General features: G+C 38.8%; 1 protein-coding gene across 12 annotated transcripts in view; it reads right to left on the bottom strand.

Annotated features, from left to right (window-relative positions):
• The window catches only part of UBAP2 (ubiquitin associated protein 2), a 159,174-nt gene that overhangs the window by 108,131 nt on the left and 36,719 nt on the right, over positions 1-14,324 (bottom strand). For 11 of the 12 annotated variants that reach the window (XM_054186417.1, XM_054186420.1, XM_054186419.1 and 8 more), the window contains 3 exons: positions 12,576-12,653; positions 3,230-3,284; positions 1,858-1,961 (listed from right to left, as the gene is read on the bottom strand). In XM_054186417.1, the coding sequence (XP_054042392.1) occupies positions 1,858-1,961; positions 3,230-3,284; positions 12,576-12,653 (237 nt within the window). The remainder of the gene's footprint in view (positions 1-1,857; positions 1,962-3,229; positions 3,285-12,575; positions 12,654-14,324) is intronic. The other variant, XM_054186416.1, reaches the window with a different exon arrangement.

The following is a 14,324-nucleotide window of genomic DNA, read 5'->3' as shown; positions in this document are numbered from 1 at the left end:
ACTAGTACACTCTGAATTTCCAACAATCTGTTTGCTCAACAGCAAACCCCTCACGTAGACACATGCGTACTCTTACAGGGGTCTGCTTAGCCACACCAAGCTACTCTTATTCCTAGGCATAATTCCATTAGTGAAGGCTGAGGAGATGCCTACAAGAAGGAACAGAGGTTGCATAGGAAAAGCACATGAAGGCAGTTAGCAGGGAGGGTCACAAAACATTTGCGCGCACTTGGGAAGTGGAGCAGAAGTCAAAGTCATTTGTAAGCCACAGCCTTACAGCTGCATTTATTAATAACTAACCAGTGAATTTTCTACCTCTGGTCCAGCCTCCTCCTGCCTTTCTTGTCTGTCTTCTTTCTTTAGTGAGTTAACTTTATTGCTTCTTCAATACTTGCATACCCTGCCTTTCGCTACCATATAGCAAACAACAGTATCAATATTCGTAGGAGAATTTTCAAATCATTAGCTGTCTTTCTAACTCATTATCTGATAAAATTATTTGAAAAACTAACATGAGTGAAAGTAAAAGGTGAATTTCTGTTTGTGCTATAGCACCAAGTAATTTCAAAAGTAATTCCTTGGAAAGATGCCGCATTTGGCAAAAGAGCTACCTTTCAATAACCATTAATATAGTCAGTGCCACTCTCCCACACTGGACTAGGAGGCACTCAGAGTGACAAGAAAGCTGCCTAATAAGTCTTCCTAAACTCTGAGCCTGTTATTGTCTTCTCTGGTTAACTGGGAAATGGCTTGTATGGAGTTTAGAAAGCTGCATATCAAGCAGCTCACAGCAGAGCTCAATGGAGCCACACCCTGGCCTCCAGAATCAGTCTTTTCCTTCCACAGTTGACACAGAGGTTGATGAAAAATCATCTGAGTCAGCTTCAGCAATGAAGAGATTAGAAGAGCGACCCTTTGCTGGGGTTAAAAAAAAAAGACAAAAATCTATCACTCCGTGGTTCCCACATGTGGACAATAGCGTAACGTACATTAATTTCTCCATCCTGACACAGAGTTTCCTTTGTCTTCAACTGCTGTCACAGAATATGGGAGGCACCAAGGTATCCTGTTTTCCCAGTCACAGACAAGCAGGTCACATTCTTCATTTCTGAATCCCCACAAGACCACTGTTAAATGGTTCCTTTCCAAACTATGTCTGTCTTTTGCCTTTAGCCAGGAGTACGTAATTCACACTTGAAACTTCATACAGAAACACACAGGTGCCTCTATCTTCAGACTGGCAGACTGCTCTTTTGGCTTCCATTCAAGTGCCTACTCATACTTCAGTTAGTAATTCTTCTCTTCAAAGGTGGCACATCTTGGAACTCTCCTCCATCCCAGAGACTCACATCCTTACATTTCTCCATTGTACAGGTAGGGCTTCCAAAGCCATCCCAGTGTCACTGACTGAATTCATAGTTGAAAACAGTTTTTCTTTTTCTTCTTCTACTTAGATATTCACACCCTACTGCCCAATGCCTGTGGACCAATCACTTTTAGCAGGATTTAGTCTTTAACAACATTAGGTGAGCTCTTAAGCAGTACTTAAGATATCTAAACAGTTCTTCACATACAAGGTTCTTCCAATAACTCTTCAAATCTCTCAAGGGATTGTTAGTACTAAACCAAAAAAAGTTACAGATTGCCTTCCCTTCATTCTAACCAGCGTGTCACGCAGGCCTACAACATGTGCTCTGCACATTAGTAGCAGTTAAACTATAAAAATTAACTACTATCTGTATCATGTGAGATGTACTCACATTTTCAGTAGTTAACTGAACACTAACAGAACAGTTATTTTAACTGCAATTTGCTACACGTCTTCATTCAAACCCTTCCACTCTTGAAGCATCTTACCAGTTCCATCATCTGCATCATTCTGACCAGTCTCCCAAATCTCTGATTTTGTCCCAAAGCCATCAGTGGCAGAAGACTCCGTATAGTCTGCAGGGTTAAACGTCCTAGAGTTTTAAAAGTTAAGAAATGGAAGAGAACACATGGGTCATTCAATGAACACAAGCGTCATCGTTTTTAGCTGAAGTTGTATTAGATTTAACATCTCGATTTCAACATAATTTATCTTGATAGCTTTCGTTTCAAAAGAAACTTTTCCTCTATGAGCAGACACAGACAAAAAAAAAGGGAGAAAAGAGGAGAAAAAAGTGAGGAGACTGAAAAAAAATTACTGTAGAGAGACTGAATCAGAACAACAGTTCCTGAAAAAGCAGTTAAAAGCATACCTACTCCTCCCAGTCTTATAGAGCATTATATGTATATGTATTATGTATATATGTATATGCATTATATGTATATGTATATTATATGTATAGAGCATACACAATGATAAGCCCCTCTCAGCTGACAGTTTCTCAGCAGGTGGCTGACTGATGAGAAACAAGCATCATCTCCTTTCACAGAGCACCAGACTTGCACAGGACAGGAGTCAGAACATCAGTAAGGTTATTTCAGAATGCACTCCTTTTTCACCTTTTAGCTGCATCTGCCAAAATACTCAGATGCAGTTAAAGGTGAAAAAGGATTATTGAAGAAAAATCTCTTTTCAGTTTATCAACTAGAAGTATGATGATTATTAGAGAAGCAGAATGAGCCTTCTGTTCATTGTGACATCACTGATATTACATGAAATGTCATTAAAGGCAAACACTGAGTGGAAGTAGTGGAGGCTACACTTCTGTGAAGCAAGTTATTCCAACAAAACTGAGAACAAACTTTAGAGCTGTTGAATAACTTCTTTTGATTCTGTTTTAGGGTCCATATATGTCCAAACAGTTAAAACATGAAACCTCAAAAACGGGAGAAAGTTTATAATTGCTAGACTTCCTGGTTTTATGCAGAACCTGCACGTTCTACATTACACCAAAACAAATCTATTTTAAAATTGACCTAGGACTATATGCACCACACAGAACTTTCAGCCTCCTAGAAACTACGTGGCTGTTACTGATAGGTACAAATGGGTTCTCCAAGTTTGATATATTAACATTGAGTGAACTTACATTAGGTTTGTATAGTTATGTCTAGCTAGAAATACTGGTTTAAGACAAAAATAATCCATTAATCATCTAACAGATCGTTGAATTTTTGCATCCATATTGGTTTATCAAACATAGAGCAATATTAATACATACACTGGCAATATTAATACTGTCAATTAATATTGCCACTGAGTTTGATCCTTGCCAAAATCTGTGCTCTGCATGTTTCTTACCCCATGCCTTGGGCTGAAAACCTCCCCGCTCCTCTCCCTCTGCCACGTCCAAACCCTAGGAGAGAAAACACCATTTAACAGCAACAGCAGAGGAGCCGCCAATCGCTAGTCTGTCACATTAGAAAATACTAGAGTTGAAGAAGAAAACTACCATAGTTAAAGTCAAATATCATTTACTGCCCAAATTTCCTCACAGGAGAATTTGTTTCCCTAACACACATAAGTAAGCCACAGTTCATCTAAGACTACATATTTCAGTAGGACTTGCAATTATTTGCTATCTTTTCTGTACCTAGTGAAGTAGCTCCAAATGCCAAGAAAAGGACTTACCTAAAGACCCATCCCACATGAGACTGCTATTGACAATTAATTAGACATTGTTCAAAATTTTGGCTCTACTTTCTCACTCTTGCCTAAGATGGTCTAGAACCCAGCCTCCCTGAAGTGTCCTGATCTCTCAAGAAATTCCCTGTCATTCCTTGTCTGTGAGGAGAAAGTTTAAATACTCCACTTGTTTCCTTCTCTGACTCAGCCCACCTCCCCACACCTACACCTGTGTGCCAACCTGCAAGCACACATTCCTTATGCTTCCCCCTAAATCACAGTTACTGACATGAAAATCACCCAATTCAAATTACTCAAACAACTTCCTTATTATCACCCACAGGAATATTAATTTCTATTTTAACAACAACAAATACTTGCTGTTGGTTACCAGCCTCAGTTGACAAGCTTCTTGATACAGTGAATGGCTTTATTTTTGCATGTCGCATAGTGCCAACAGGGCATGAAAATTTTTATATTATTTAACCATCCACAAAGCACACATCTACATAAACTGCTAAAAACTAATTTTTACATGAGGCGTATTTCTACATAGACCACCCCCGCCTCTTTTTTTTAGGACCTCAATATCTGAGGCTTTTGCAGTTTGATGGGGTTTTTTGAGGAAGATGTCCTGATTTCAGCTGCGATAGAGTTAATTCTCTTTCTAGTAGCTGCTGTGTTTTGGATTTAGTATGAGAAGAATGTTGATAACACATATTGCTGTAGTTGTTGCTAAGTAATGTTTACATTAGTCAAGGACGTTTTTCAACTTCCCACAGAAGCTGAGAGGGAGAACAGATAGTACAAGCTGGCGAAAGGAATATTCCATACCATAGACATCATGCTCCGTATATAAATGGGGGTTGGCCAGGGACAGGGATTCGTGATCACTGCTCGGGTTGGGTTGGGCAACCGATCATCCAGTATTGAGAGTGATTTGTGTTGTATTGCTTTGTTTTGTATATTCTTTTACCATTATCATTATTATTATTATTTTCCTCTTCCTCTTACTATTTTATTAAACTGTCTTCATCTCAACCCATGAGGTGTTTTTCACCCCTTCTTTTCTCCCTCTTCTCCCTACCCTACAGAGTGAGAGGTGGGTAGAGGGGTGTGGTGCAAGCAAGTGGCTGTGTGGTCCTAGTCACTGCCTGGGGTTAAATGAGCGTTATTTCATATTACAAGAACAGGAGGATGTCAAGACCTGCGGACTGAGAACAAAGCTACGCGGTAATTATAAGCCACCAAGCAACTACAAGTTTACCAGAGTACAAAAGTTATAATCCTAAATCACCAATACACTGGTTGTCCAAACATCAGAATTACCCATGATAGGCTTTTCAAATTTGGATCAAAATTACCCCTTATTTTCAGGGTACCACCTAAACCTAATAAGAACAGTCGCTGCAGGACATGGTAAAACCAGTTTAGGAAGTTCCTGTTTTAACGACTTTCCCGTCCCTCCCCTCACCAGTTGTTCTTCCCCTTGTCCTAGTTCACTGTCCAAGCTTTAAAAGCTCTCTCTGGACCTCTAAAATGTTTACTACCTACTTCTTAGAAGAATCAAAATAGCAGTATGGCTTTACCCACATTTCCATGAAAGACTTTACCCATATCCTATAGAAGAGACAACTGCTAGGTACAGAGGAACCATGAAAACCTCAGAGGAAGGATTCCAATCCAGCAATATACAGTATTTTGGAGGGACAAGAACACAGAAGAATTGAGGTCTAACACAAGGCCAGGCCTGCTATCTCTACATTTTCCCCTCTGCTCTCTTTTCACAATCAGTTGGAGAGAGGACAGACAAAGGTTAGGAAAGAGGTAACAACAGCCACAAGTCAGCAATCGCTGTCCCTCGTCACCAAGCCCACATGTGAAGATGTGCTCTTTGCTCTGCCATAAACTACAGTGCCCCAGACCCTGCTGTACGCAACTGAATGTAACTTGGCCTCTGGACCTCCTTGCTTAGTCCACCTATTCTACTGCTCTTCTCTCCTTCACCCACCTAAAATCCCCAGTCTAGGAAGCTGATCCACGGCATAACGAGGTTGCAGGTTTCAGACACTCAGAAGTCAGTGCGCTCAGGATTATCTTTCTGCCCAGTAAACAATTATTATTTTTTATTTTTAAGAGTAGAACCAGCTAGACAAGTTTACTTGGGGACACTGTACGAGTCACCTATGTAATAATTTGCTTCCTACAGCTATCAATACAGCATCAAACACCAAGTATTAATGCTGCACAGAACACAGATCAACAGTTTTTTGACAAGCTCAGCTACAAGATTGATTGGGAGCTGCAAATCACAGAAACTGTCAAGCAGAAATATTTTTGAGTGAGGCAGACATTAGGTACAGAGAGATTGGTACAGAGAGATTAGCATGAAAGTACAAACAGATTTTAGAAGAGGGCTAAGCCTCCTCAGCCTCCCAAATGTGAAAGCCTGAAAGAATAACCTTAGCGTATTGAACAGAAGATGAAGTTTTAGCAAGCAAGGCATATGTAAGGTGCCATGCCATCAAAGGCACAAAAAACTACTGGCTAAAAAGAGCAATAAGAACCTCTAACAATTTCAGAAATTGCTAGAAAGAAATCATGTTGTTCCTGAAGTTCCATGCACAGTCTTAAGACTACTAGCCAGCAAGACATTTTTTATCCCAGATCACTTGGAAAGTTAATCCTGAACTTGAATTCCAAGTGAATTCCCTTAAATTCGTAAAGCTATATCTATGCTTTCTGTTAGAACTGAAATGAAGTTAAGTTTAATCAACAAAAGCAATAACAAGCATTTTAATGAAGACAGAAGTGAAGTATCAAACCACTGGGGTTACAGAAAGCACTAAATTCAAAGCTAGAAAAGACACTTATGAAGAACTAATTCAAAATATGGGACAGTAACTACTCACCACCGAAAGACCATAGTAACTCAGACACAAAATCTCATACATGATGGTCATTAATGCAAGAAGCCAGTGGGAAGCAATGATATTCTCTTTGACCCAACTAGATGACTAATATATTCATAAATTCTCATGCTAAGAAAGTTAGTTCTCTCAGCTGCTAAAACTAAAATATGGCTTTAAAGTAATTAGAAGGCATAGCCTTTTAACACAGAGAAGTTAGTCATGAAGCAACTATGAATGCCCATCAGGTATTTGCAAACTTTTGATGCTTTTTAACAGTGACTAAAAGGTCAGTAAGCAAATGTGGCTTCCCATTGCAATTCAGAGCAGGGACCCAAATTCTGAGCTGCAATCCCACAGTAACTTAAACCCATTTAAACCACAACTACTGCAACTGAGGTCTTCCTCACCAGTGATCACAAGCTCTGCTCTCTTTTCTGCACTGACAGTTTTGCACATGCCAGTGAGCAAGCACAAAACCACCATCAGAAAACAAAACTAATTCACTGTTGGATCACCTGTCCAAACCAGTTCCCTTGTATGTTAAATGCTAGAAAAATACTCACCTTTACACCAGGATAAGCCAGCAAAAAAGCCTGCTGTCCCCCTGCTACCATGCCGCCTTCCCCCGTTTAATTTTTTTGTTTAGTTAGTTTTAAAGTTAGATCAACCTCCAATAGACAGGACCAATTCCTCCCAGCAGTAATGCCATTTTATGCTTGTAATGTAAAAAGTACAGCTTTAACACTACTCGAAGAAGATGTGTATATATGGTTTAGATTGCAATGGTAACGTTTACCAAAAAAATAATTTCCTGTGGTAATTCACAATCAGCAATTCTTCTATCAACAGTTTTATCTACCCACAAAATAGAACAAGTGACTTGGCAGTATCTCATTAAATCTTCTAGTGAGTCTAAAGGAATAGACTTTCTTACAATCAATCAGCATATGGAGCACAAAAGCAAATGATGGACATCAGACAAAGAACACAATTATTGCCCTGCCTCACATAAACCCTCACATATTTCTTCACATTCTTTTACACTTGGATCTACAAACAACAGCCTAAAGCATCAAGGCAGCGTTGCTTACTCATTTCTGTTCAGAAACCAGGACTGGGGAACTATGTTTAAAGTTGATTCTGATCAACGCTCCTGCTACTACCCCTATCCAACATCATTTAAAACAATGAACTACTTAAAACACGCTTTGGTTTCCCTTAACATTGTAACTGTTTGGCTGTGTATTGTTTGGGGGGGGGGTTTTCCTGCTCTCCAGCACATCTCCCTCAGTTGACTATGTTCACATTAGCCACCACTTATTCAATTTACATTTTTCTTTTCTGGAATGAATTTTAGAGAAGTCAAAACTTATACCCAGGCAGGCGGTGGGATTTTCCGTTTCCACTAAAACCCACTGGAGTTCAAAACACTCATAAACACATGATCAAGTCTTCACTCTGGTACCATCCATGGTACTTTCACTATGGAAAGAATTCACAACATGCATTAAATTCACATTTCTTATCCCAAAACAAATGCACACAACATGGGAGCATGAGAAAAGCGTGCAATACCGCAACTCGGATGGGTCAACCCCAATTTAAGAGCCTATTCTGTAGAAAATCCAGTTTGTGGAGCTTGCAAACCTAAATCCTTCCACTGCATCACACATGCCCTATTTCGAAACTCAGATTTTCACACTGACAGGTTTAAATTAGATGAAGACACTTTAAGGTTAAGAAAGAGACCTAAGAACAGCTGAAAGGAAAAGGAAATGCAGACTGGAAGGGCAGGCAACACCCTAGATTCGTGCCTATCTCCAACTACACAGCAACTGAACAGCCCTGGCCTCTGCTCTGGAAATGCAGAGCCAGCCATCTTCCCAGCAGACAACGAGGTGACGGAGGCTTAAGCCTTATGAAGAGATAAGGAGGCTAAGTATAGAAAGTTTGTATTCTAGGTATTCCATACTACCAAAACAAACACTGAAGTTATATTTAATAATTCAAATCACTGTTGTCTTATTAGTCATCATAAAGCTAGAAGCACTGGATCAGTTTTATGTACTGCATGTACTCTGGTAACCATTTTTAGAAGCACATGCAGAAAACTTTCAAAAGAAAATAAATAGCTTATGTTAAAGCTAAGTGCTGGTTAACCTCAAAAAAAACCCATTACATAACACACACATCTTAACCAATACAGTACCATCTACAGCAAAACTAAACAGACTTCAGATTGCGACCTCCAGAAGGTCTACTCTACATCCATGTTTTAGAAAAACCAACATCCTTACTAATTCTGGCAAACGAAATCCAAAATATATCCTGTCCTAACTGTGCTAAGGTTTTAAAACAAGAAAATATTTAGACATGCAATTCTGGTTACAGAAGGTCATTTTTTTCAGGGACAGCATACTTATCTAAAAAAAAAAAAAGTTTTAAAAATAAAAAAAGATATCAAGAATACAAACTGGACTGTAGTCAGATGTTTACAAGAAGAGCAAGATGCTTTGCTTTCTTATACAGCCAGCAGAGAAAACAAGAGTTTGAAAGTCTCCTTGTCATGCTGATTCAATACAAAATTAAAACATAATGTTTTTCCTTTTCATTTTTATTCCTGTTTTGCTAGGGAAAAAAAAATCCCTGTCAGCATGCACATTTACAGCATGGTCACATTGCTCTGGAAGACTGAGGAGGAAGAGAATAGAGGAACAGAAGTAAAAGCGACAAATCCATTTTCACTTTGCAAAGCAGGAGAATTGCTACACATGAATCTGCAACAATTTCTATGCTGAATCAAGTCCCAAGAGTTTATTATCTACCTGCTATCCCATTATCAGCTATGCTCAATTAGATATCTGGGGAAGACTACAAGAACTGAAACCACAGTGCAGTTTCTCTGGACACTTTCCTGTTCTTCAACCATTTGTGGCTCAGACTTCCTCAGCCATAGATAATTTACATACATCAAAACCCTCAGTGGTTTTTCCTTTTCTTGTTGTGGTTCTTTTTTTAGGATTAAATTGTCAAGTCCCTCTGTGTAAATTTTCAGCACCCACAACATCTTATAGAAAGGAATTCCTCAGGTTAGCTACATGTATAAAGAACCACCTCCTTAAGTTAATTTTGAATCTGTAACCTACTGATTTAATTTGATATTATCTCATTTGCATACTTGCTTGGAGTGATGAGTTGATTTCCCCACAGAACCTTATCTGCAAAAATTTTACAGATCTCTACCATACACCCAGTTAGCACTCTCTTTTGCAGACAGAGAAGTCCTAGTCTGCTTGTTCCTCACACCTCATAAATGCAGTCTTCCCAGCACCTTCAAAAGCCTTTTCTAGCTCTACCACATCCTTTTCAGCATGGGGTGGAGGACAGTGGGAGAACCAGACCCACACTTAAAACTGAAGATGTGAGAACAGTACAGAACAGCAGCATCAAAAAAAAAAAAGTGCCTGTAAAGTTTGTCAATTTGTATATAACACTGCAGCTGATTAAAACACAAATGAGAAAATGTTTCTAGGGCTGACAATCCTAAAGACATAATCATCTTCCTCCATAATTCCTTCACAAGATTCCATTCCAGACAGTTACAAATCCTGGCAACATTAGCAAACAAATATAATCACTTTGATGTAACTACTATCCATCACCATTATAGTACTGTTTTCATATCTAAATTAAGCTTATTCAAGAAATTCAGTTCTGAAAAGAAAGATACATGGGAAGGCCACCTTAAAAAAATAATTCCTTAACTTCCTTCCAAGCAAAAGTTTACACCCTTAGTGCAGCAAAGATTAAAGGCAGAAAAACTCCAGCTGGGAACTGTGACCTGAAACACATCCTGGAATGCATTTTTGCTTTCTGTTAATCAGTCAATAACATGTATCTACTTCAAGTCCCTGATCTCCTACATACCAGCAACCAGTGGTGTTTGTACACTCTACACCTACTACCCTATAAAGTTGCAAGGAATGTCACACATTCATTAACAGAAGATTTACTGCTGGAGGATGCTAGTGCCTACAGCACCAAGGCTGAAATACTCCGTATCAGGGTTTTTCCCCCTCAGTTAACAACAGATTAACACCCCAGTGTCAATTGCATTTCTGCTATTTTCAGTGCCTATCATTTCTTAAAATTAGGTTGGTTTACAGTGAATCAGTAATACCATGGCCCAGCAAATATTCCCCTATAAAGCAGGCAGTAAGATAACTCCAGCCTGAGAAGGTAGTTTAAAATAGCAAGACAGTGCGTTGCTCAGATATTAGCTGACCCCTAATTTTGTATCCAATGTGTAGATTCCTACACACACACACACTCTGCACGAAACATTTCTAAAAAAGGTTTCTGTGGTGATTCCCACCAATCTATTTACTTTCAGATAAAGTACTTTATTCCACAGTTGACTATTCTGTGTAACAGAAAAGAAAGACTACTGAATGAAATAGCAGGAAGTTTTATTATTTCTACTAATATCCAGAGAAAGAAGGTCATGCATCCCTGAAATACTAAGAAGTGAACTACACAGCTTTATACAACTCCCTGCAGATTTCAAGGGCTTGCATTATAAAATTAAATTAGGTTATTTCCTGCCACAAAATACACACACTTGTAATATAATGATCCTGAAGTCGTTAAACGGGTTTATCACAGACAGTTGAGAACACTCCATTAAGAAACTCTGCTCACATGAAAGTCTAAAATATGTGTTAGACAGATACAGTAATACTATGTACACTAGGCCAGTGGATAGAAAGTGATTGAATTTGTTCCTGTTTCTTCAGTCAGATACGTTAGTTTGATCTGATGTTTAAGTGCTTTAGCTTGAGACATGATATCCATCTAGAAAGCAACAGTGCTGACAACAAAAGCAGCATATTGTTCATAAGGTTGCAAAGCAAAAAATAGACTGCATTGGAAATTAACCTGTAAGTTTCACCCAGTAATTTTTTTAAAATCCTACCTTTATATTTATATTTGAGTATAAAGGATTATTTCATAAAACAAACACCAAAAGACTTACGTTCCATCTAACAACAGTGCTAACATACCAAAAACTGTAGCTGTGAACTATATATACCACACCCTCCCCTGCAAAGCTACCTCTCTGTACACGCCATTTCGTATTTGATGATTCACAGGCACAACCAAATCATTCTCACAAACCTCTGGAAGCTACATGTCTTTGCATCTTTCCACTCAAGCTGGAGAAAATGAAGTTTGAATACCTCGTTACTAGATATTCCAAAGAGAAGAGAGACCTTTGAAGCTAGAATTTTTCGTGACATTACTTATTAAGTACATTAGCTCTACTGCACACTTTATGAATTTGTGTCATTTAATACTCACTTCCCCACACAATCTGTGCTGTACTTAGGTTATTCATTTTCATTCCTCCTGCTCTGAGAAAAAAAAAAAGCCTCTTTCCACTCCAACTTGTGAAAATCCAAACCAACTACACAATCCTTCATCCCACACCAAATCCACCATCAACAATCTTTCCGATCTCTTCTACAGGATAGGATTGGAGCTTTACCTGAGACTCTACAGTATACTTTTTCCACAGTTCTCCTCATAAACTCTTACTTGCCAAATTCATTCTCTTACCAAACACCTTTAAAGTGGCTTGCACTTTCTCTGATTGGGTACCGAAAACAGAGGGCAAGCATGACAACCGGATCCACCCCAAAGAAATGGCACAAGTACACATCAGATCCCTCCTTGAGAGCCCAACAGGTGGAATCTTGCACTCTCCTGCTGTCAAGGTACATTCTGAGTAGCCCAGTGCACTCCCAGTCACAGCAGGCTGGAAGGAGTTGATCTGGGAAAACAGCACTCCATAGCCAGAGCACAGCAGCCTGCTACACAGGAGATTACCATAAAGGTGTTTTGTGTCAATTCTTTTAAGTTGTTCTGAGACCAAGACACAACGGGGGGGAAGGAAAGGGATGTACCTAAATTGAAGGTGGCTGAAGTGCTTATGGAATCAAAGCATAACCAATAAATGCTTAAAAAGAAGTGTTTAAAGAAATAAATGGGAGAGTTTCATTTCAGGACATGAAATCAGTGTCAGTCCCCAACCAGCACCACCATCTCACCTCTCCCACGGCCACGTTTCCCACGGTCTGAAGGCCTGTCTCCTTGATTGTTGTCCACTCCATTTTCTTCAGCTCTGACTGCGGAGAGAGAACAGCTTAAGAGAAGCTTTAGACACTCATACATGTGACAGTATAGCCATCTGCTTAACCTGAACCCCAAAATATAACACAAGAATTTAAAGTGGGCTGGTCAAGAGATCTCAGTCACCCCTTTTCTTTGGGGGTGTAGCTACAAGCAAGTCACGTTTACTTTGCACTGGAAAATTAGGAAACAAAATATCTAACAAGAAAAAATGTCCCTCAGCAGACACGCTTCTGTTTTTTGGAAAAAAAAAGTGCAGTGTTTTGCAGCCTACACTATTAAATTAATTATGGCCTCACCCCTTTAACAAGGTACGAAACACAGTTGCCTCATACTGCACTTCCTTGATAATACATCAGGGGCAACAGTGAAAGAATAAGAGATAACTAAGAACACCAACACTTCTCCCATCTGCCCATGCCACATCCCTGCACAATCAGGGAAACTTAAAAGCTCTCCCCTCTGTATTTAAATCAGAGGGATGACGATACAGTGAAGGTGAGGCATTAGAAAAGCCCTGCAACTTAGCTATTTTGTAGAAAATCCCTGAGCTGCTACTCTGAAAGATGGCTGTCTTCTTGATTTAAAAAAAAAAAAAAAAAAAAAAAAAAAAAAGACGACTGGCCACTTAGAGCACTGCTGAGATTTTGTACTGCACAACTTCTCCTAATGACAGCAACAAAATCATTAATGCTTGGACATAAAGTAGGGAAGAGAACATCAAGATTCGGTAACCATCTGAAAAATCTTCAATTCTAGTTTACAAAAAGAGACAAACAGCACTTGGTTCTGACAAAAATGTTGCCCCTCTTTTTTATTTTGATGGATTCAATTTCAATTTGTTCTAAGCACAGCTGCAAGTTTTATTAATATTTTTTCCTATCTTGATGTTACTGTATTCCACAAAGATTCATAATGTATTCACTGGAACAATATTTTAATATATTCCAATAATGAATTAGAAAAGTTGTCTAATATTGTAAATATTTTTTCCTGCTTTTAAGTGAAAAGCTAAACATTTTTTTCATTCTAGTTTCTCTGCTCATCTGTCAGTGTTGTCTATGGCCCTTACAGGCAATGTATACAGCTTTGACACCACTGATACAACTTAGAGTAAAAAAAGCAATGATTAACCAGTGGTAATCTAACGGGATGCTACCTAACTTGGAAATATCAGTTTGCTTTTGTACAATGTATTATTGCACCTGTATAAACAGTAGCAAATTTTTAAATGCTTCAACTCACAAAGAATCTTCTCTCTTGTAGAAACTCACCTTTGGTTGGCTTATGTGTGTAATACATGCTAGAGATTAATAATGATCCCAGTCTTTTCATTCCCCTTATGAGGAGATGAGAACATCTTCAGGTTCTCCCATTCATAAAAGGAGAAGGAGTCAAAGCTGGATAATTTTTTCATTAAAAGAAACAAAAAAGTGTACAGCTGTGCAGTAACATCCTTGCTTTCAACCAGTCTTACAAAGACTAAATTCTAAAACCTACATAAAAAACATGAATTTTTTGATTAATTGATCTTGTACAAAGGGGACAGAAACTGAAATTAATTTGAGTGCCTCCGAACAAGGACAAACCATCCCAAAACCAAGTCATACAGGACAGATCGAGCACACCTGTCACACAAACAAGTTATGATCTCTTCAGCACTGAGC

Source organism: Rissa tridactyla, chromosome Z (assembly GCF_028500815.1).
Source record: "Rissa tridactyla isolate bRisTri1 chromosome Z, bRisTri1.patW.cur.20221130, whole genome shotgun sequence".
Classification (NCBI taxonomy): Eukaryota; Metazoa; Chordata; class Aves; order Charadriiformes; family Laridae; genus Rissa; species Rissa tridactyla.
The sequence above is the reverse complement of the archived record's forward strand: the minus strand, read 5'-3'. Positions and strand labels throughout refer to the sequence as shown.